The following is a 23,610-nucleotide window of genomic DNA, read 5'->3' on the forward strand; positions in this document are numbered from 1 at the left end:
GCGGGCACGGCCGCCCGCCCCCAAACCCCTCCCGCGGAACCCGCAATCCTGCCTGCGCGGGCGCGGAACTGCGGGCAGGGGGAGGGGCATCGCGGCGCGTCCGTTGCTAAGGCCGCGCAGCCCTAGCGACCGAACGCCCTGCGGCGGCCGCGCAGGCGCTGTGGTGGGCTCCGGTGCACTGTGGGATGGAAACCGGAGCGGCGCGTCCTGGCGGGACCGGGCGGCGGCGGCGGGGCCGGCGGCGGCCAGGGACCCGGGCTTAGGCTCGGCCGGGCCGGCTGAGGACGCAGGCGGCCAGCGGGCGGCGGGTGCCGTCATGAACGCGGCGGTGGTGAGGCGGACGCAGGAGGCGCTGGGGAAGGTGATACGGAGGCCGCCGCTGACAGAGAAGCTGCTGAGCAAGCCCCCGTTCCGCTACCTGCACGACATCATCACGGAGGTGGGCGCCGGGTTCCGGGCCCGGCCAGGTGCGGGTCGGGGTTCCAGTGGGCGCCGAGGTCAGGGCCCGGGCCGGGTGGCGCCGGGTGCGAGCCGGGCTCGGGCTCAGGTGCGGGTCGGGGGCCGGGGCTGGGCCAGAGTCGGGGCCCGGGCCGGGTGTGAACCGGGTGTGGGCCGAGCTCGAGGTGCAGGTCGGGGACCCGGTCAGCACCGAGTGTGGGCCGGGCTAGGGCCGAGTGTGGACCGGGTGTGGGCCGGGCTCGGGGTGCAGGTCGGGGACTGGTTCAGGGCCGGGTGTGGGCCGGGCGCAGGGTGCGGGTCGGGGACCGGGGTGAGTTCCGGGGTCGGGGCGAGAGCTCTGTGCGGCCCCTGCGCGGGAGCCCGGCCTGTAGGCCCAATTCCGCGGCGCCCTCCGCGCGGAGGTCCTGCCCCTCCCCCGGCTCCGGGCCGCCGCTTACAGGGAGGCTCCGGGCCCTCGGGGACCATTACTTCTTCCCTGCCTACCGTGTGTCTCCTTAGTGCATCTTCCATTCTGCCTGGCAGAGCTGCTTCTGTGACTCCCACCTCATCTAACCCTGCAGAACCCTTCTCACTTGCCCTGAAGCATTTGGCACGTGAAAGGCTAAATCCTGGGAGAATGGAAATAATATTTTTTATACAGCCTTCTGCCCCGAAGTTTCCCTCCATACCACATTTTGGGTGCTTAATAAATGCCTGTGGGTGAATTTAGTGGAGGTGGTGGTAGGGAGACTTGGCAGGAAAAACTAACAGAGCGGCACACCCTGCCCTAAATTGAGATTGGTGGTCTCTGTAGCTTTTCCCCATTTGCAGATGGTGTGCTCCTCAGTGAGGGAGACCCTGGCTTGCTTATTAGTATGGCTCTGGTGATCTGCAGTGGGTAAGGTACATAGAAATTGCACAACAAACATCCCCTGTTGAGTGGGACCTGTCAAGGCTTGTGGTAACTCCCTGGTAACTCTTAGGAGTGTCACTGCGGGGGTTGCAGCACCCATTTCCATGGTGGACCCAAGGGCACGTGGGAACTCAGAGGTGTGTTTTGGGATTTAGGATTCAGGTTGGACTTGCAGACTTCCAGGGCCTCATGACCTCACCTGGTGATGGTCCTCAAGCTCTGTTTCTCACTCTTTTCAACAGATTGGGTGCCTTATTCTTGCACAGACTTTGCTTTACTGGGTCTGCCCTCCTACCTTAGCTTATAACTTGTGGGCTGGAGCGTGTGCCTCTGTGTTAAAACAGTGCCTAAAAATGCTCTCGAATCCACCCACATCCCAAGGCACTGCCAGCCCTGGTCACGTCCTCCCAGCTGGTGCAGCACTTACAGCCTGTCCTGGACAGTGTGTGGGGAGGGGACCTGCTGTGTGGATGGCCTGGTGGGAGCGGGACAGTGTGCCGCGTCACCACCGTCCCATGAAATAGGCAGGTACCTGTCCTCTGACCGAGAGGGAACAAGAGCCAATGTGAGCCCAGCCAGCTATAGCTGTGGCTGCCAAAACCTTTATTCTCCCAGCCCTGTCTGCCCCACTGAAATGCAGAGGGAGGCGCAGGGAGTGTGCCTTATCCTTGTGGGGCAGTGGTGGCGCTCAGCTCACGGTGGCTGTCCAGTCACTACCACATGGTTGGTCAGAGGCATCCTAATGGGAGAGGAGGAAGAATATGAGCTGGGTGCTGTGGCTCATGCCTGTAATCCCAGCACTCTGGGAGGCCAAGGCGGGCCGATCACTTGAGCCCAGGTGTTCAAGACCAGCCTGGCCAACATGGCAAAACTCCATCTCTACTGAGAATACAAAAATTAGCTGAATGTGGTGGTGCACCTGTAATCCCAGCTACTCAGGAGGCTGAGTAGGGAAGATTGCTTGAGCCTGGAAGGTTGAGGCTGCAGTGAGCCGTGATTGTACCACTGCACTCCAGCCTGGGTGACAGAGTAAGACCCTGTCTCAAAAAAAAAAAAAAAAAAAAAGGGATTGCTTTCCTGGCCAGGTAGATAGGGTGCTTGGAACGAGCTGCGTGTTCCCAGTTAGGAACGACTAGTCTGCTCTTCTCCCATAGACTTCCTCATCTAATGCCAAAGTTGATTTCTCTCCCTGTGTAAAGATAAATAAATTGTCACCTACTTGATAAAGATGTTAGAATGACTGACACATTGGAAAGGATTTTCAGATAATAGATGGGGAGCCTCTCATGAAAATGCCTTGCTGTCCTGAATATTATACACAAATTACTATATTAGTATTTTAGCTATAGCTAAACTAACACCCTGTTTCATTAAGCTAAGTGTGGATCCTGTGACGTTAATGTCTCTTGTCACTTACAGTTATTGCTCACAATTTTTTTGTTGTTGTTTTAGAGGGAGTCTTGCTCTGTCACCCAGACTGGAGTGCAGTGGCACAATCTCCACTCACTGCAACTTACGCCTCCCGGGTTCAAGCAATTCTCTTGTTTCAGCCTCCTGAGTAGATGGGACTACAGGCACATGCCACCGTGCCCAGTTAATTTTTATATTTTTAGTAGAGATGGGGTTTCGCCACGTTGGCCAGGCTGATCTCGAACTCCTGACCTCAGGTGATCTGCCTGTCTCAGCCTCCCAAAGTGCTGGGATTACAGGTATGAGCTACCACACCCAGCCTATTGCTCACAATTTTAACTGCCAGCATCCTGGGAAAACCTCAACAGGGACAAAATGAAAATGTTCCAGGAATGTTAAATGCAGGATACTCTTAATATTCTACCTGTCATCTCAAGAAAAATAGTAGTACAGCTCTTACATAGCGTGGTGTGGAATGAAAACTCTTACATTGATTAATACCTAACTTGATGCAAATTAAGGATTTGTGGCTTGAATCCAGAGGAGGCTGACGTTAGGATAGGACTGTCTTGTTTGTAAAACACAACTCCCCGTAATAAATATGCTTTATTAGCTGACCTAGGACACACGGCTGTGGGCATACCTGTCGTTACCACATACCATGCAGCCTGCTGGTAAGGGTCCTGGCTGTTCAAAATGCTTGTTGCTACAAATTTTACTGATTTTACAGTAACCTACTACATTTCAAAAAATTTCAGTTTGAGAGAACCCAGGACCCTGGCTGGGTGTGGGGGTTGAGAGGAACAGAAAAAATCATTGTCCTAAAAGCTGGTTTTAGGGCTAATTAAGAGGTACAGGTTACCTGAGGGAAGGGGTGACTGGGGAGAGAACTAAAGCTATGGGGTGTGGAGCCTGCCACCATCCTAAGAAGTGAGTAGTGACACGTGGTGAGGAGAAAGATCCTTGCAGAACTTCTAGTCTTAGAAAACTAGGCTGAGAAATTCCTTTTCTTTTTTTTTTTTTTTTTGAGAAAGAGTCTCACTCTGTCGCCCAGGCTGGAGTCCTGTGGCGCGATTCCGGCTTACTCCAACCTCCGCCTCCCGGGTTCAAGCAATTCTGTTGCCTCAGTCTTCTGAGTAGCTGGGATTACAGGCATCCACCACCATGTCTGCCTAATTTTTGTATTTTTAGTAGAGACGGGGGTTTCACCATGTTGGCCAGGCTGGTCTCGAACTCCTGACCTCAAGTGATCCGCCCGCCTCGGCCTTCCAAAGTGCTGGGATTACAGGTATAAGCCACTGTGCCCAACCAAAGTTCCTTTTCTTTTTGGAATCTGTTCCCTCCATTGCACCTGAAGGACTCTTGTAAAAGGCTGTTCCATGTCCTTCTCATGGTCCTTCGGCTCAGTTCACGTCCCTGAGTGGCTTCACAGGGCCTCTGTACCAGGCCCCGAGTGTCTCTCTGGCTTCAGGCTCCTGCCGTCGTACATTTCCCTTGCACAGAACTCTGTGGGTCCTGGACCTTGTGTGGACTTTCTTTCTTTTTTTTTCTTCTTTTTTTTTGAGACAGAGTCTGGCTCTGTTGCCAGGCTGGAGTGCAGTGGCTCAATGCAATCTCCGCTTGCCGGCTTCAAGTGATTCTCCTGCCTCAGCCTCCCATGTAGTTGGGACTATAGGCATGTGCCACCATACCCAACTAATTTTTGTATTTTTAGTGGAGACGATGTTTCACCATGTTGGCCAGGATGGTCTCAATATCCTGACCTAGTAATCTGTCCACCTCGGCCTCCCAAAGTGCTGGGATTACAGGCATGAGCCACCACGCCCAGTGTGTGGACTTCCTTATGTCTGGCATGTGCATCTGAAATGCCCCCTTGCCCAACTCTTCTGTAAGCCTGGTCCCCATCTAGGTATGATTCCTCCAGGAAGGGTTCCCTGCCACCCTTGCCCCTCCCAGATTGTGGATTAGGTACCAAGCCTGAGTGCTTCCTTAGTACCTGCATGGTGTCATCTTCACCCATCTGTCCACACAGCCAGACTAAGGTCTGAGAGGATCTGGCTGGCTTCTGCCCTGCACAACACGTGTAGTAGACATCAAATATTTCTTGAGTAAGTGGATGATTCAAGTCTGGGCTGCTAGTCAATTCTGACATCTCCCAAGTGTGGAGTTGAGTGGATGAGGCTGATGAGGTGGCTGTCTGTGCAGTGATGTGGTGGCCTTTCTTTCTCTCTTGAAGGTGATTAGAATGACTGGTTTCATGAAGGGCCTCTACACAGACGCCGAGATGAAGTCTGATAATGTGAAGGTGGGTTTGAGTCGGGCTTCTCCTGTTGACCCCTCGCCTTAACGGATGGGATTTTTTGTAGGCTGGGTCATGTGGCGTGTGTCATTTCTGTGCTGCATGTGGTTGGAATACAAGGTCAGTGAATTCATGAATTGTTATATACCCTTCCTCATTTCATTTTCTCATTGTGGAACTAGATCTCATGCTCGTTTTATTCACTGAAAAATGGGATTAGTATTTCAAAGATTAATGCTAGCCTATCAACTAAATTAAAGGCTTTAATGTTTTTGTTTTGTCAGTAAAAGGTCAGTATTTCTAGATTTGTTATAGATCTAAAAATAGCTTCGTATGTAAACAGAAACTATCCTATGCCTGTAGAACATACTGAAGATAATGCATACTCTTCAAAGTATTGTAATATTTATATTTTCAATGGAAATGTTTCAGGATAAAGATGCAAAAATTAGCTTCCTACAAAAGGCCATAGACGTGGTTGTAATGGTGTCGGGAGAGCCACTGTCAGCCAAACCAGCCCGAATCGTGGCCGGGCATGAGCCTGAAAGAACAAATGAGCTGCTCCAGATAATTGGAAAATGCTGTCTCAACAAGGTACTACTGCTGTCCTGGCATTTTGAACTTACTTAGTACTTGAGTAAAAGGTAGTCGGGGGTGAGGGACTCACATGTGCTGGCGGTTTAGGGAAGGCGTTTCAGTGGCGTCTGTCAAACACTGTGCTTTGAATCTGATCCCACCCCTTCTGGAGCCCCAGAGATACAGGAGGAGTAATTTAAAACTGAATGATGAGACAAATAAGGGTATCTTATACGCAAGTTCTGCAAGCTTTCAATATAAAATCGGGAACCCCGCAGGTACTCTGTGCCCGGCTGGTGGCTGGAGGCTGGAGGCCCAGGCTTCCATGCCCTCTGGCTTTCTCCTTTCTGGGGCTCCTTTGAGGACAGGTGGCTGCTTCCAGCCGGGGCTGCAGTGGCTGTAGGAGCACTTTTCTTCTTCCCTGGGTCTTACGGGAGTCTCTGTTCTCTTCCTGCATCTCCAGCCTCTGATATCTGCTTGTCTGTTGCCCTTCCTCTCTCTCTCTTCAACCCTTTCTCTCTCTCTCGGTTGCTGTTTCAGTTGTACAGGGAGTAGATTTTTTTCTTCCTGAGCTTTTCACTGTGGGCTAGAAACTTGGGTGTCAGGCCTCAGGCTTCTCTGGTTAGGTCCAGCCTGGGCCATGTTTGCCCAAACGTTGGAGAAGGTCTTTCCCCAGGGTCTTCCTTCTTTTGAAGGCCGAGTGGTCCCCCATGGAGGAGCAGGTTGGACTTGTATTGAGAGTATGATTAATACAGTTTTTCACATACCTAGTGGGTGGCTGGCTGGGGGCTAACCTTAAATGTGACCCAAATGGGAACAGGTAGGTTTCAGCCCCCTCAACAGCAGTGGGTCGTGGAGGTGCACAGTGGTGTCAGACTGACTCCTAGGAGGCCCCCCCGGTGCAGGTCCAGCATACAAACTTAGAGACTTGGAAGCAGATTTTGCCAGTACACTGGCCTCTGTGCCTAGACTCCCCAGCTCCCCTTCCCGGGTCCTTTATGTTGCTCGTCTTTTTAAAAAGCACATCTGGCTCCTATCTCCTCTGCTGAATCTTCTCCGGCTTCCAGTAGCCTTGGGGCCGAGCCAGCTCCATGGCATAGCTTGTGAGCCCCCTAGAGACCTGCTGCTACTTCTTTCCCTTCAGATCCTTCTCTCATTTCCCACACCTGAGCCCTCCACTCCAGTCACCATGCACCCTTGCATTCAGCCCTGGCCCGCTGTCTCCCGTCAGCCTCTTGCCCTGGTGCCTGTTGGCTTCTTGGTGCCTGAGCTGCCTTCCGCCTCCAGCCTCACCCAGCAGCAATGTGGTGTCTGTGAGCGCTTCCTTGAGCCTGGGCCTCTCCTCCCTCCCAGGCCGACTTAGGTGCCCCTGTAGGCTTCCTATAGCCTGTTGTTTAATTGTTGTGTTTGTCTGTGTCCCCAGTACATGGTGTGTCTTCGGCCTAAATGGAGCCTGGCATGTGGCAGTCACTCAGCGTGTGCTTGTGGAATGAGTGCGTTGAGTGAGTGGGACTCCTGACTGGAGGTGTCCTACACTCTGGGTGGCTGTCAGGGATGCTGGAGAAGGAATTTTTGCATTTGACCGGGCTTGAATTAGATCAGTTTTTCCCCCCATAATTTTATTATTGTGTTAAAATCCCTATAACATAAAATTTGTCATCTTAACCATGTTGAAGTGTACACTTCAGTGCTGGTAAATTCAGTCATGTGCAGCCATCACCACCTTCCATCTCCAGGACTCTTCTTGCAAAACAGACTCTGTCCCCATGAAACACTAACTTCCTCTTCTCCTGTCCCCCGCCCCTGGCATCCTTCATTGTACTTTCTGTCTCTATGAATCTGACTACTCTAGGGACCTCGGATAAGTGGAGTCATAGAGTGTCCTTTTTTTGACTGGCTTATTTCACTTAATATAACATTCTCAAGATTTATCCATGTTGTGGCATGTATCAGAATTTCATCCCTTTTTAGGGCTGAATAATATTCCATTGTGATGGATATACCATATTTTGTTTATCCACTCAACTGTCAATGGTACAGTTTGCTCCCACGTTTTAGCTATTATGAATAATGCTGCTATGAACATGGATATACAAATATCTCTTCAAGACCCTGTTTTCCATTTTTTTGGATAAATACCCAGAAGGGGAATTATTGGGTCATATGGTAAATCTGTGCTTAATTTTTTGAGGAACTGTTATACTGTTTTCCATAATGGCTGTATCATTTTACATTTCCATCAACAGTGCATGAGAGTTTTAATTTCTCCTTATCCTTGCCAATGCTTGTTGTTTTGTGCTTTTTTTAGGAGCAGCATCCTAATGGGTGTGAGGTGGTTAGATAAAATCTTAACGCACTTATGGCTGGGATTTTACGATCCCATTAGAAGTTTAAGGCATGGGTCAGCTTTATTGACCTTGAACACACACATTCACATTTGACAGCTTGGGTAGACTTGAACCAGGATTCATTTAGCTTGGGTGGATGCTACTGTTAATGACCAAAGTGCTGAAAGTAATAGTTATCAAGATATGCTGTGCTTTGTATGTGATAATAACATGTTCAAAAAATATTTTATCCTTTGAATTTCATTGTAGACAGAGAATCTGTCTCATGAGCTATCTTTCAATGGCGATGTTCTATTTGTTACGTGTGCGGATCTCATTTCACCTAACACCTCATTTCCTTCCATTTGGATGACAAGCTCTCCAGTGACGATGCGGTACGGAGGGTTTTAGCTGGAGAGAAGGGAGAAGTGAAAGGCCGGGCCTCACTGACCTCAAGATCTCAGGAATTGGATAATAAGAATGTGCGAGAAGAGGAGTCCAGAGTTCACAAAAATACAGAGGTGAATTGCAAGTCGCACATCTTTGAAAATGAAATAGTGAGTCTTTTTGTAGTTTAGGTAAAAACGTTCATAAATGATTTTATTTTTATTTCGTAGGATAGAGGAGACTCTGAAATAAAAGAGACAAGTACAAGCAGAGATCGAAAACAGAAAGAAGAATTGAAAGAAGACAGCAAGCCAAGAGAAAAGGACAAGGACAAGGGGAAGGCCAAGGAGAATGGCGGAAACAGACACAGAGAAGGGGAGAGAGAGAGACCCAAAGCCCGGGCCAGGCCAGACAGCGAGCGACAGAAAGACAGAGGCAACAGGGAGCGGGACAGAGACTCCGAGCGTGAGAAGGAGACAGACAGAAAGAGTGAGGGGGGAAAAGAGAAGGAGAGACTGAGAGACAGGGACCGAGAGCGCGACCGAGACAAAGGGAAAGACAGGGACAGACGGAGAGTGAAAAACGGGGAGCACTCCCGGGACCTGGACAGGGAGAAGAACAGAGAGCATGACAAACCCGAGAAAAAGGTAAAGTCTTCCTGAAAACCTCGCCTTTTGCTTAGCAAGAGTTTGTGGTGGTCTCAAACATGATTTTTATCTTTCTTACAATGTGACTAGGAAACTGGTTTTCTTTTATGCCTATTTAAAATTACGACAATCTTGGATTCTCAATAGAAACCCAAAGAGATACTTATTTCTTGTCAGTTGTGTTTTGGGTTTTTTTGGTTCATCCCTTAATAGAAGTTTATTGTTCAGGCAATCATTTATTAAGGCATTATTCAGTGAGTTTTTAACCATTTCCTACTTCATGTCTAGGGAGACGTCTGCTGGATTATAAGCTCCCTAAGAGCATAAGCCAGAGATTTCACTCATGTTCACTGTTGGATACCCAGTCTGGTAGAGTGTCTGACACACAGCAGCTTTGCAGTAAATACCTGGTGGTGGAATGGATTGAGCATCCAGGCAAGGGGTGATGGGCTTTTCAGATCAGGAAACATTGGATGAAATCGATCAATTGATAGTGGTTTCTGAGGTCTCCCTTTATGGAATTTTGATCTGGGAGTGGTAGAAGATAATTTGAAGGGGGAAGTCAGGAAAATATTATTAAATGCTTGCTCTTTTTAGAGTTTAATGATTCCCCACCAGGCCTGTAGAGAAATCAACGTTTTTCAGAGTTTGAGCTGATTTGCCACGTTGCTCTTGTCCTTGTCTTGCAGGTGTTTTAAGATGTGTGGCTTCTCCCGTGCGTGTCATTTGTGTCGTTTGTGTCACTCTCAGTATTGCTCTGAAGGCTTTGGAGCAGCCTCCACCTTAGCACTGCAAGCAGTGTTTATGTGCAGTCTGAGTTGTGCATGTGATATCTTTAGGAGCATGGACATTGCTCAGTTATTAAAGATTAGGGCTGCTTTCAGGGGCTTTTAGGCATTAGCAGATAAGCACAATAAGACCGGAGTTTACTGTAATTCTTGTTTAATTAAATTTTCAGGTAAATTTAGGGTTTGCTAGAAAATCCTATTGGTTTCAAACTGTTTTCTAAATGTGTGAATTCCTTCTGGACCCACCATATGTGTTGGGGATGTTTTCCCAGACACCCATTCTTTGGGGAATGTAAAATTGTAAAGCATCCTGCGAAGATGTTGGAAATCATCTGGTCTCCAGCTGCTAGGAAGGAGGACACTGAGGTCGGGAAGGGATCAGATCTGCCCAGTTGATCTGGCCGGGCAGTGAGGGGCAGGGCCTGAGTTGGTGCCATGGCCTCTTCCTCCTGGGACAGCCATCTTGTCTTGTGGCACTGCGTCTCAGGGTGTGCCTGCCCAGGGGAGGGGGGTGGGTGCCACAGGACTGACCCTGAGGGGAATCCTGTAAAGCAGGCTTTCCTGTGGGGGTCAGTACAAGCCCGTTTTGAGATCTGTGGGTCACAATGGGATAGGGGGTGCCTATCGGGCAAGATTGTGGTTTTGTTCGTAATTGAACGTAGTGTTCTACGGGGCATTTTGGAGTTTTACTATTTAAAATGTCACTCATTCCCCCTCCACTGCACATCCTGGAGTAATGTACTGTATGATATGTGTCATAACCTGGCTTTCCTTATGAGTCTTAGAAATTACAGAGACAGGCCGGGCGCGGTGGCTCAAGCCTGTAATCCCAGCACTTTGGGAGGCCGAGACGGGCGGATCACGAGGTCAGGAGATCGAGACCATCCTGGTTAACACGGTGAAACCCCGTCTCTACTAAAAAATACAAAAAACTAGCCGGCCGAGGTGGCGGACGCCTGTAGTCCCAGCTACTCGGGAGGCGGAGGCAGGAGAATGGCGTGAACCCGGGAGGCGGAGCTTGCAGTGAGCTGAGATCTGGCCACTGCACTCCAGCCTGGGTGACAGTGCGAGACTCCGTCTCAAAAAAAAAAAAAAAAAAAAAGAAATTACAGAGACATTCCCCATCTTTTGCTCCTTTTTAGAGGTGTAAGAAAAAGTATTTTTCATGAACCTGATTGTTCTGAGGCACCGGTATATTCTGGTGTATTTTGCTGTGCATGAGGCAGCCTAGGAAGAGGCCAACCTTCCTCAGCTCTCAAGGCCTTCGGATTGGGGGTCCCCACGTTATGTTCCCTAAAACTGCTAATGAGATGACTGGCTTTTTAAGTAGAGAGAAACCATTCCAAAGAAATTCTTAGGCCGGGCGCGGTGGCTGGCCGGGCGCGGTGGCTCAAGCCTGTAATCCCAGCACTTTGGGAGGCCGAGACGGGCGGATCACTAGGTCAGGAGATCAAGACCATTCTGGCTAACACGGTGAAACCCCATCTCTACTAAAAAATACAAAAAACTAGCCGGGCGAGGTGGCGGGCGCCTGTAGTCCCAGCTACTCAGGAGGCTGAGACAGGAGAATGGCCCGAACCCGGGAGGCGGAGCTTGCAGTGAGCTGAGATCCGGCCACTGCACTCCAGCCTGGGCGACAGAGCAAGACTCCGTCTCAAAAAAAAAAAAAAAAAAAAAAAAAGAAATTCTTAGAGGCTCAGCCGGGCATGATAACTCACGCCTGTAATCCCAGCACTTTGGGAGGCCGAGGCGGGTGGATCACGAGGTTAAGAGATCGAGACCTTCCTGGCAAACATGGTGATGAAATCCTGTCTCTACTAAAAAAAAAAAAAATTACAACAATTAGCTGGGTGTAGTGGTGTGCGCCTGTAGTCCCAGCTACTCAGGAGGCTGAGGCAGGAGAATTGTTTGAACTCAGGAGGCGGAGGTTGCAGTGAGCCGACATCACGCCACTGCACTCCAGCCTGGGTGACAGAGCGAGACTCTGTCTCAAACAACAACAACAACAAAAATAAATTCTTAGAGGCTGATATTTGGGAACATATCAGAGCCAAGTGTAATGATGGTTTTGTTTAAAAGCGTCTGAGACCGTGGCGAAGTGATTTTTTCCTGCAAAGCTGGTGCTTACTTGGTTGCCGTGAGATTTGCGTGGATCTCACGTGGTGGTTTTGTTTGCCAGGCTCTTCTGTGGACAATCTGGGGGCTTCATTGAGCCGCATGGGTCTGGGAGGCAGCTGCGTCCTTTCCTCCGGTAAAAAGCGCCAGGCAGGTGTGAGCTGCTGTGAGGCGCCTCCCAAGGAACCCCAGTTCCCAGGGACCTTAGTCACATCTATGCTGGGGAGGCAGGAGACTCAAGTTCTAACCCCGGTTCTGCCGCAGCCATTCTTTATCCTCTTCCCCATTTTATTTCTGTCTAGTTGAGAGGCTGACGAGATCCTAGGCTACCTCATGAGCTTTTGCGAAGAAGAAGTGAAATAGTAGATATGAAAACACTCGGAAAATTAAGAGTGCAGTGGAGAGGAGAGGTGCTAGGTTAGACTGGCCACGTAGGGGTCCCAGGCCCCTCTCTTAACTGCCTCCTTTATGGGTAGCACGTGCGCAGTGCCCAACCTACAGTCATGGGTAGTTACTGCTGATAAAATTTGATACCTTCATAATTAACTTATGAGGACATTGAATTGTTGAAATATTGAACAGGCTTTCTTTGCTTTTCAGTCTTCCTGGAGGAAAATCTCAATGAAGATAATGTGTTCTACTCCTTCTACTCTGAGATATGTCTTCTAGAGAAGTGATTTAAGGCATGAGATGAGATGGTGTTTACGGTTTTCATGTAGTTTATGTTATGAGAGTGCTTTCCTCACTTACAGTCTGAAGCCTTTGCTTAAAAAGAATTGCCCCATTCTGTTAATGAAGTTAGCCTGTGATCAGCAGAGGTGGCTAGGAGCAGTTTCTCTGTGGGTGTTGGAGGTTTATATTGTTCATTCCCTCCCCCGCTTCCAGATCCCTAGGTTTCCCTGCAATATGTTTCCAGGAAATTCGGTGTGGCACAGGGATTCGTGTTCGTATAGCTTCCTGAGAGGCAGGAATATTTGAAGTCCTTGCCCACCTACTTTGCCCTTATGGGAAGAGATCTCCCTGCCATTGGCTTGGAAGACTCTTGGGGAATGCAGGCAGCAGTAACAATCGTGGCAATCAGAGCTGGATTGGCGATGTGGTGTTCTCGTGGGAAGAATGATTTCACTGTTGGTCAGTGTTATAGAAAATATCTTGGCATATTTTTAGATATTATGGATTGGAATAATTCTAAAGTTTGAACTTTTTTTTTTTTTTTAATAGTCAGCAAGCTCAGGGGAGATGTCTAAAAAGTTGTCAGATGGAACTTTTAAAGACTCCAAGGCTGAAACAGAGGTAAACTTTAAAAAATAACTTTAAGAGATGTCAACTTGTAGCTGTGTTGAAACAGTAAATGCTGTGTGCTCCCCTGGTCCACTGAGGCATGGAAGGAGCACATGGTCATGGCCTATCTGTAATAGGTCCATTTTATTTCGTTGTAAAAGTAATGAGTTAAATGCTTTACCTCCTGGTAAAATAGATGGGGGTATGTATTCTCTGATTTTCTGTGGGGCACTCCTGGTTTACTTATGCCTTTATATGACTAGTGTGATGTGTGGTGTGATAGGGTTGTCATTTTGGGGAGAAGGGGGAGGTGGCACTCAGGATGAGTCTGGAAGAGGCATAAGTCACCAGGCAGATGGGGCCAGTGGGAGAGACCCCTCCAGCCTCTGGTTGGCCTGTTCAGGACTCCACGATGCGTTTCCTGGGGCTCGCCACGGTCTCCACATGGGCCATCTTGTGGAGGTTACACTCATCCCAAGCAGCAGGGGCCACTGAGAGGTTGAAGCCAACTTTTGTAGTCAATTCACATTTCAGGAAGTATTCATGAGGCTGCAGGGGAGCTGGGTTAGGCATGAGTAGAGGCTGGGGGGCTAGTTAGAGGAGAGAGGTGGTAAGACTGGAACTGTGCCAGTGGAGGGAGGAATAGGATGTGCTGTTTCCTTTGGTTAGTGTTCTGTTTAAATACATATAAATTTTTACCTTCAGAGTTGCTTACAAGTGCATTTAAGTAATTAAGTATATAGCAACAGAAGTGGAGTCCTCATAAGCACAACTGATAAGACGGTGCTTCTCAAAGTGTGGTGAGCAGATTGTTGACCTTTTTAGGGCTGCACAAAATGATGGAATTCTAAATATAGTGTGAAAAGGCTTTTGGCCTACGTGTAATTCGCACTCTCAGGTCTTAAGTCCTTAGTGATACTGAGTTTTTAAAGCATATGGGCACTATTGCTGGATTTCATACTTGTTCTTCCTCAAGCAGAGCTTGAAAAGTAAACCTGCTTATGATATTGCTGTGTAATGCATCAATTAATTTCTTTTCATTCTTTTTTCTTTAAGACTGAGATTTCCACTAGAGCATCCAAGTCATTGACAACAAAAACATCAAAACGGCGATCCAAAAATTCAGTGGAAGGTACTGCAAAACTTATATATGTAGCTGAAAATATGGATATTAGTTTTTGTTTTTTTTTTGTCTTAATCCCAGTGTCTAGTAGGAAAGAACTCCTGTGGCTGGAAAACAGACTTGCTGTATCTGGAAATGAATAGCGTGTGGAAATAACGAAGATTTGTGGCTGTTACATACACATGCCTGTGTGCACAAGTGTGTGAGCTGATGACATCAGGGCAGAGTAGCCCCTCTTTGCTGGAGATCTGTGTTGAAATGTAAAAGTTGTGATCAAATTTTCATTTTCCAGAAATACTTAGCCATCTTCATTTCAGTAGTTGTGTCCTTTGCGTTGGCAGCCTACATTTAATCCTTGTGCAGGTTGGACGTAGAGCATGTAGGCAGATAATGTTTATGTGTTTAAAAACCACAGAAATTATGATTGGAAGTCATGCTGAAAGTCGAACATGCAGGCCTGGCCTACGGTTTGCTGAAGGATAGTACCTCACAATCCTGTCTAACACAAGAGTGTCAGGCAAATGCAGGGAAGCCCTGTTGGAGGCCACTGGCGTTGGAGGCTTATTTTTCATTGAAGTATGAAGTTACTTTGAATGAGCAGTGCTTGTTTCTGAAAAATCATCCTTTTCCTAAATTGTATAAGTTAAAGAAGGGTGGCAAGATGTAGTAGTGGGAATTTTTCCCTTAGAAAGGAGGCTTAAATGGTAGGTTCCACTTGTGCACACTAATTAGTAATGCGTTTGTGACCAGCTTTGTGCTAGAAGCCTTTGTTGTCTTTTGGTTGAACGCTGTGGGGTGGGTTTTCAGAAGCGCAGTGGCTGGCACAAAGGGTATGGCATTATGGCTACTGCGCGCCCTTAATAGCCCTTCACCCCACACCTTCTCCAGTGTCGTAAAGGCATGCTGATTTTGATGAACGAAAAACAAAAAAGTTGATTATTAATGAAATGGTAATTGTTGTCGTGTGTGAATGTTTTGGGCTTCTCTGACCTGCCTGTTCTTTGGTTTCCCTGGGTTCTTCTTACTTCTGAAGTCTGCGTTCTTACTGATTTGCATGCGCATACTGTATGTTAAGGACATCTGCCAGTTTGCCAATTTTTGCATAAGTGTTTCTTTTTCAGTTTGTTTCTACTAATTACATTTGGTTTGGTTTCTGATTTGCCTGGGTGTTAAATTGTTATGTGCTTGAGGCCTCTAATCTTTTTTTTTGGTAATCTGTCCAGAGATTTGAGAGGTGAAGATTTGTGTTTTATCATACTTTTTTTTACTTAATTTCTTATGTTCTGTCTTACTTTACTTCATGGTATAAGGTGAGGCTCTGAATCTATTTTGTCAGAATAATTCGTCAGTAATTCCAGGATCACTTCTTAATTGAACGCTTCTCTCGTGCTCTGTGATGCCTTTTGTAGTCTGGGTTATGGGCTTTTTTCTGTGTGGTGTTTTTTACTTCCACTGTTTTATTTTTACTATTAGTTTCCTATCAGTGTTCTTTTCAGAAAAGTTTTAAGCCATCTTATTTGCTTATTCTTCCGGATGAATTTTAAAAGCACTTCATGACTCAAGAATTCCACTCTTGCGAAATAAACAAACGTCTCAGAATTTAATTGGATTTGTGTTAAATATATGCGTTCATTAGTTTAGGAAGATTAGACACCTCTAACTTCAGCTTCATGAAGGTGTTCCCCTCTTCCGAGAACACGTTGCATGTGCTTGGATATGTCTGTTGGTCACAGTGGTTGCTCACTGGTTTATTATATTTTATTTATTTTATTTTATTTATTTATTTTGAGACGGAGTCTCACTCTGTCACCAGGCTGGAGTGCAATGGCATAATCTTGGCTCACTGCAGCCTCTGCCTCCCGGGTTCAATCGATTCTCCTGCCTCAGCCTCCCGAGTAGCTGGGATTACAGGTGTATGCCACCACGCCCAGCTAATTTTTTGTATTTTTCATAGAGACAGGGTTTCACCATGTTGGCCAGGCTGGTCTTGAACTCCTGACCTGAAGTGATCCACCCACCTCAGCCTCCCAAAGTGCTGGGATTACAGCCCTAAGCCACACCGTGCCTGGCCTGTTGTTGCCTCTTAATCCAGTAGTTCTTTTGTTGATTCTTTTGGCCTTCCTAAGCAGACAGTTGTATCATCTGCCCTTCTTTTCTAATCGCTTGCGATATGTGCATCTGTGTTTACAGGTAAGCTTGTGCTCTAGGGGTCTTTTGTATGATCTTAAGAGATTTTATTCCCAGACATTTATGGGCTTTTTGACACTGAGATTCCCTGAGCTGTCAACAGCTCAGTGGACTCTTGTCTTCCTCTCCTGCTAGCTGGGCACTGACTTCCCTGTGGGTCCCCCAGCAAAGCTGGCACTCTGCCTGAACATTCTGCCTTGCTTAAGTAGGTTCACGTTTGGGCAAACGCCCAGTACCCAGAGGTGTGTGAGACACTGGAGTACCCAGAGGTGTGTGAGACACTGGTGTACCCAGAGGTGTGTGAGACACTGGAGTACCCAGAGGTGTGTGAGACACTGGTGTACCCAGAGGTGTGTGAGACACTGGAGTACCCAGAGGTGTGGGAGACACTGGAGTACCCAGAGGTGTGGGAGACACTGGAGTACCCAGAGGTGTGGGAGACACTGGAGTACCCAGAGGTGTGTGAGACACTGGAGTACCCAGAGGTGTGTGAGACACTGGAGTACCCAGAGGTGTGTGAGACACTGGAGTACCCAGAGGTGTGGGAGACACTGGAGTACCCAGAGGTGTGGGAGACACTGGTGTACCCAGAGGTGTGGGAGACCCTGGAGTACCCAGAGGTGTGGGAGACCCTGGAGTACCCAGAGGTGTGGGAGACCCTGGAGTACCCAGAGGTGTGGGAGACCCTGGAGTACCCAGAGGTGTGGGAGACCCTGGAGTACCCAGAGGTGTGGGAGACACTGGAGCCCTGTGTTCTGCTCAAGGGGATGAATGAGCCTTTACTCCAGGGTGTGAGGGTATCACATTGGTAAACATACTTAGACTCTTAAAGTCATTCTGGAATCCCTGCAGAATCCAGAAAGCATTCTGCCCAAGAATATTATAATTTTTGCTTATTTCTAAGTAGTGCATACAGAGCTGATCACTTTGCCTTAATGAGTACATTTTAATTTCATTTGTTTGTGAACTGTTTTACATTACATTACAGATTAAGTTTAATATATATTTTCATTGTGCTATTTTATGTCAGGAAGAAGGGACCCTAAAACCAGTGAAAATAGTCTTTCCCCTGAAAAAGAACATAACTCTTCCTACTGTAAAGCTAAGAAGGAACATAGCATGAAACAGCTCGGTAAGCTCAGTGAACCACAGTGGAGGCTGTGAGTGAATGATGACAGTTGAAACCTTTACTGCCTGGTCCTTTGCTTCTACTTGGTCATTGAACATGTGGAAGTCTGCGGGGGTGGTTGGCATAGGTGTGGCCCTCCTTGACCTGGGGCCTGAGCTCTAGAACACTGCCTTCTGGCCGGAGTGGAGAGGGGGCAGAGGGACATGTTGGCCCCATGCAGCGCTGCCCCTGGCCAGGTGAGGATTTCCTACCCTGAGTCAATCACAGGCTTCAATTGTCCATTTGAGTTTTCTTTCAATGATTCTGCAGACATTTATGATAATAAAGAGAACACAGGGGTACATATGTGCATGTTAGTTTGTGATGAATCTTCAAGGAAAATGAAGCCAAGAGGAGCAGGGATGAGGGGCGGGAGCAGGGAAGGCCTCTCCGAGGGAGGACATCTGGACAGAGAGCTGACTTGGGTGAAGGAGGACATGCAGGTGTGTGAGTGGTGAGGCGGGTGGAGAGAGGAACAGCGATAGGGTAAAGGACTGGGCCAGGAAGCAGGGCCCGGAGCTGCCGGTCCCAGAGCTGCTGGTCCTGGTCCATAGCAGCTGTGTGGTTTACAGTGAGTGCACACAGAAGTTCTTGAAGAGTTTTAAGCAGCACAGAGGCAAGATTTGACTTAGGTTTTAGAACTCCTTCTTTTAAAACTGTGGCATGGCAGGAGTAAAGGCTGCAGAGCAGTGAGGAGGGTCCGTGGCATCTGGATGAGAGGAGGTGAGGGTTGGGACCAGAGTGCCAGCGCTGAGAGCGGGTTGGGTTTACTGTGCTGATGGGTGGGGCGCCACTTGTTTCAATGGAAAGGAATCAAAGATGAGATTCATTCTGGGGGGGTCTGGGCTCCTAGGGGGTGGCCTGGCCTTTATTGACATGGAAGGTTCTGGGAGACGCTGGTTGGTGGAATGGGTGGCAGTGTTAGGAATTCTGTGTTGGACAACAAATTTGAGATGGCTGTGGACCAACCAAGTAGAAACATCTAGTAGACAGCTGGATGTATTGACTTGGAGATCAGGAGAGAGCTGGAGAAACTGAAGGGAAAAACAAAAAATGGAGAGTTCTAGCATACAAGTGGTGTTTACAGACATGCACCTTTGTGCAGTAATGGGTCCAGGGGTGTGTGTAGGTAGGAAAGGGCGTGGTGAGCTCTGGAGCCTGCTGTGGTCCCCCAGGTCAGAAGAGGAGGAGGAGGAGGAGGAGGACGAGGAGCAGGAAGAGGAGGAGGAAGAGGAGGAGGAGGAGGAGGAGGACGAGGAGCAGGAAGAGGAGGAGGAGGAGGAGGGAGGATCATCCTTGCAAAGGAAACAGAAGGCCAACAAGTTGGAGGAAAACTTGGAGAGGAAGAAAGTGTTAGGGAAGGAGAGGGGGTTTCTTGTCAAGCTCTAATGAGGGGAGTCATGTGGAGGCTGAGAATTGACCATTTAGTTGACAGTTTGCTGGTGACCTTGGTGTAACCCTTATAAATCCCAACTAAAACAATCAAACACAAACTCTTTTATAATATTTTAATCTGTTGCTAACTATTTTATGTCAGGAAGGAAGGAGGATAATATTTCAGCTAAAATTTTAGACTCCGTAGTGTCTGGAATAAATAATGAGCCAAATCAGGAAACGACAACTTCAGAAATAGGTAAGAAAAATATATTCTTTAGTTTAAATTCCTCATCACTTTATTGTGAATGGTTTTATCTCAATGTAGTTACACATTGTTAAAAAATTATTCTAACTACTTTCATGTTCATGAGACTTTTTCTGATATACTGAAGATTGGACATAACTTGAGGTTTTATTTGCTTTAATATGCTAAGTTATATGATAACTTTATTAACTCAGCTTTAAGTTAATTATATGGCTTTCTATACATAGATTATTTTTACACTTCATTCAAAATGCTTTCTTAATCTTGCTGTTGGGATCTCACAGTGGTGTGGGTGATGACACAGAGAAACGGTTTTTATGTCTTCATGCTGCTCTGCTTTATTCTACTCAGAAAATGCTGGTAGTAGAGGTGTTTAAAGTGCTTGTTAGGCACATTGGGAAGCTGGCCTGTCACAGCCAATCACATTCAGACCAGCGTGTGATGGGCGTGCCCAGCCCTCACCCTGCTGCCTCAGAGGGGATGGTCCTTGGTTCAGTATCAGTAATTACCGTCATCTGTGACTTCAGACGGAATTCTTCAGAAATATTAGAATTCTCCAGTGGCACTTTAGGAAAAAATAGTGTAAAATTAGACTTTAGGGGAAGAGGAAATTTTTGCTGGCCGAACTTGCCTTATATCTGTCTGACTTTTACAAATTCTGAAGTGTAGCTGGAATACCGATGAGCACATCCTTCTTTCTCCGTGTGCGTTCCCCTCCGAGCTGGCGTTTCCAGGAGTGGGCGTGCTTGGTACAGCTGCAGTGTGAAAGATGACCTGTGGTTATTTTATTCCAAGTGGGGTGACTATATGGGAGTTGCCTGGGTCTTCAGTAGCATGGGATGGTGGAGTAAATGGTGACCGAGCTGGAGCAGGGTGTTTCCACTGAAGAGAGCCCCTGCCACGCGGGCATGCATGTTACCGTTCAGCCACATCTTTGTGATGTATGTTTCCTTTTTGTGGCAGCTTTCCTTATCCCTAGGAGTCTGTGGGGAAACACCCAGGCACACTGCAATCCTGCACTGCAGGAGAGGTCAGCAGGCAGTGGCAAAAGGCTGAGGGGTGGACTCCTGGTAGCCCCCACTCGGCTAGCTAGGACCCCATCTCTGAGACCACAGGGGCGACTCCCCACCTCCTGCTTACCCACCTCATGGCCTTGAGCCAGCCACATGAGTGGGTTCTCTGAGCCACAGTTTCCTTGTCATAAATGGGCATAAAGATACCTGCCTTGAAGGTGAATGAGGTGTGCATAAAGTGGTGGCTCGTCCCAGGCATGCCACGGTCTAACCCGCTTTATCACGGATCACCTCAGCTGAACTGCCAGCCCCGAATCAGGGCGAGACAGCGCTCATCCTGAGACGGGCAATGAATTTAGAACAAATTGAAAGCATTCTCCAGACAGGTAGTGACGACTTTATAGGTAATATCGACAAGTGTGAAGATAACACAAGCCTAGGCAGTAAGAAGCACAAACTGCAAACGTGATTTCTGGGTTGAGCTTTTTGCAGAGATTGGGATGGAACCTGATGCCACCTGCTGGGGAGCAGAGTCTCCCGCTGTCCTGGGGTGGTGGTGTGGGGGTGGGTGGTGGTGCAGGGGATTGGGAACAGCGGCCAGGAGCAGAGCCTGGGCTCTGGAGAGACTCCCGCTCCCTCCTCTTTCTCCTCCCCCGACCCTTGCCCTGCTCCCCTGGGGTCCTGCCACAACAGGGGCCTGGGGGTCTCTGTCCTCACAGTTGCAGGTGTTATCTTGCACTGGCCATGGTTTAACATTTGGAATTCAGAGTTTGTTGGCAGTTGTTACAGTTCCTTAATTTCTTCATTGGAGGTGAACCCTGGTGCACTGCCATTGGGTCTGATTAACAAGCCGGTCCTCACACTACCTTTCCTTCTTAGTGTTTCAAGGAAAAGTTCATGTTGTCAAAGCTGGCCTTTGCTGCACTGACTGACCCGGCCCTTGTGAGCCCTGTGCCCGTAGCCTGGGTCATCATCAGATAATTTGTGTGTTTTATTGTTATTTTGGTTTTTTGGGTGGATTAAAGAGTTCAACAAGGAATTTATCCATTTCTTTTTCAAAACATGAACAAATTTCTTCCTGTACTCCAGTCGTTAGGCAAGCTGTAAGGCATGCTTTGTTCACTTTACAATTGTGTGACGGTTCCAAGTTTTTCTGGAACATTAAGCCATGTCTTTATTTTGCTTAGTTTCCCTCATTTCATTTTTGCTTACTTGTCTGTTTTTATTGTGAAAAATATGGAAAAGTAGAAAGAATAGTACAACTAATGCCCATATACCTTTCACCCAGATTCACTAGTTCTAACATTTTTGCCATTTTGCTTAGTGTACAGTTATGCATGTGTGTGTATATATATATATTTTTTAGGGACAGAGTCTCACTCTGTTGCCCAGGCTGGGGTACAGTGGCGTGATCTCAGCTCACTGCAAGCTCCATTTCCCAAGTTCAAGTGATTCTTCTGCTTCAGCCTCCTGAGTAGCTGGGACTACAGGTGTGTGCCACCATACCTGGCTTCTTATGTGTATTTTTGAGACAGGGCTTTGCTCTGTCACTCAGCCTGGAGTGCAGTGGTATGATTTTTTTTTTTTTTTTTTTTTTTTTTTTTTTTTTTTTTTTGAGACGGAGTCTCGCGCTGTCACCCAGGCTGGAGTGCAGTGGCCGGATCTCAGCTCACTGCAAGCTCCGCCTCCCGGGTTTACGCCATTCTCCTGCCTCCGCCTCCCGAGTAGCTGGGACTACAGGCGTCCGCCAACTCGGCCGGCTAGTTTTTTGTATTTTTTAGTAGAGATGGGGTTTCACCGTGTTAACCAGGATGGTCTCGATCTCCTGACCTCGTGATCCGCCCGTCTCGGCCTCCCAAAGTGCTGGGATTACAGGCTTGAGCCACCGCGCCCGGCCGCAGTGGTATGATTATAGCTCACTGCAGTCTTGAACTCCTGGGCTCAAGTGATCCTCCCGTCTCAGCCTCTTGACTGGCTGGGACTACAGCCATGTGTGACCATGCCAAGCTAATTTTTTTTTTTTTTTTTTTTTGTAGAGAGGGCATCTCACTTTGTTGCCTAGGCTGGTTTGAACTCCTGGGCTCAAGTGATCCTCAAAGGATCACTTTCACCTCAAACTCCCAAAGTGCTGGGATTACAGGCATAAGCCACCATACCCAGCATCTAGTTACATATTTTAATGAACTGTTTCAAAGTATGTTAAAAAACATCCTAGCACTTTATCGCTACATACTTCGACATGCAGCTTTATAAAAAGTACATTTTCCTATATAGCCAGAAAAGTATTGTCTACCTGAACTCAGTTATTGCTTCCTAATAGCACCTAAAACCCAAGCCATATTCTGATTGTCCCAGAAATGTTTTTCTATTCTTTTTCTTTTTTTTTTTTTTTTAAACACTGACCGTTTGATCACATTTAACTTAGTGTAGCTAAATTTTGCACAGAACACTGGCAGAATGATGGACCTCCTTCAGTTGTATTTGTGAGCCGTATATCTGCTTAGTTTCAGTTAATAGTGACTGATAGGGACCGGCCCCTCCCAGCCGGGCACAGTGCTCCTGGCTTTATGCACAAGATCTCATTTGACTCAGGATGGCTGCGTGAGGTGGGGCAAACTGTGACTCAGGAAGGCTGAGGGACCTGACCAAAGCATAGCCCGTGGAGAGAGGAAGCGCCAGTGTTCCACCCTAGGACATCTTGAGCCAGGGCTCACATTCTCACCTACAAGATTCATTGGTTACCAGGTAGCTCCAGACAACAGATTGTGTTTATGCGGTGACTCTTTTTTAAATTTTTATTTTGCCAATTCATAGTCATTTTTATTTTATTTCTTTTTTGAGATGGAGGCTCACTCTGTTGAAAGGTTGAAATGCAGTGGCGCAATCTTGGCTCACTGCAACCTCCGCCTCCCGGGTTCAAGGGATTCTCATGTCTCAGTCTCCTGAGTAGCTGGGATTGCAGGTGTGTGCCACTAGGTCCAGCTAATTTTTGTGTTTTCAGTAGAGATGGGATTTCACCATGTTGGCCAGGCTGGTCTCGAACTCCTGACCTCAGGTGATCCACCTGTCTGGGCCTCCCAAAGTGCTGGGATTACAGGTGTGAGCCACCGCTCCTGGCCATCATTTTCATTTTATAAGTACATTATTTATTTGTTTAAAACTATTATTTGACAAATTGGCTAGTCTCTTCTCCGTGATTAAGAATTGATTCTACAGTGTGGTATCATTAGTGAGCGTATGGTCTGTTTTCATGTTCTTTCTCTCGGTGTGAACTTGGGGTTTAGTAAAGCTTACAT

The 23,610-nt window shown here is 47.6% G+C and overlaps 1 protein-coding gene across 10 annotated transcripts in view; it reads left to right on the plus strand.

Annotated features, from left to right (window-relative positions):
* LOC105473816 (TRAF3 interacting protein 1) overlaps positions 1 to 23,610 on the plus strand; it is a 118,323-nt gene that overhangs the window by 35,267 nt on the left and 59,446 nt on the right. For 4 of the 10 annotated variants that reach the window (XM_071073694.1, XM_071073695.1, XM_071073690.1 and 1 more), the window contains 8 exons: positions 4,998 to 5,066; positions 5,493 to 5,654; positions 8,341 to 8,484; positions 8,581 to 8,997; positions 13,122 to 13,193; positions 14,238 to 14,313; positions 17,522 to 17,623; positions 19,197 to 19,292. In XM_071073694.1, coding sequence (XP_070929795.1) covers positions 4,998 to 5,066; positions 5,493 to 5,654; positions 8,341 to 8,484; positions 8,581 to 8,997; positions 13,122 to 13,193; positions 14,238 to 14,313; positions 17,522 to 17,623; positions 19,197 to 19,292 — 1,138 coding nt within the window. Of the gene's footprint in view, positions 1 to 175; positions 440 to 4,997; positions 5,067 to 5,492; positions 5,655 to 8,340; positions 8,485 to 8,580; positions 8,998 to 13,121; positions 13,194 to 14,237; positions 14,314 to 17,521; positions 17,624 to 19,196; positions 19,293 to 23,610 lie in introns of those variants that run through there. The other 6 variants (XM_071073697.1, XM_071073698.1, XM_071073691.1 and 3 more) reach the window with 5 other exon arrangements.

The sequence above is a fragment of the Macaca nemestrina genome, chromosome 11, assembly GCF_043159975.1.
Source record: "Macaca nemestrina isolate mMacNem1 chromosome 11, mMacNem.hap1, whole genome shotgun sequence".
Taxonomy (NCBI): Eukaryota; Metazoa; Chordata; class Mammalia; order Primates; family Cercopithecidae; genus Macaca; species Macaca nemestrina.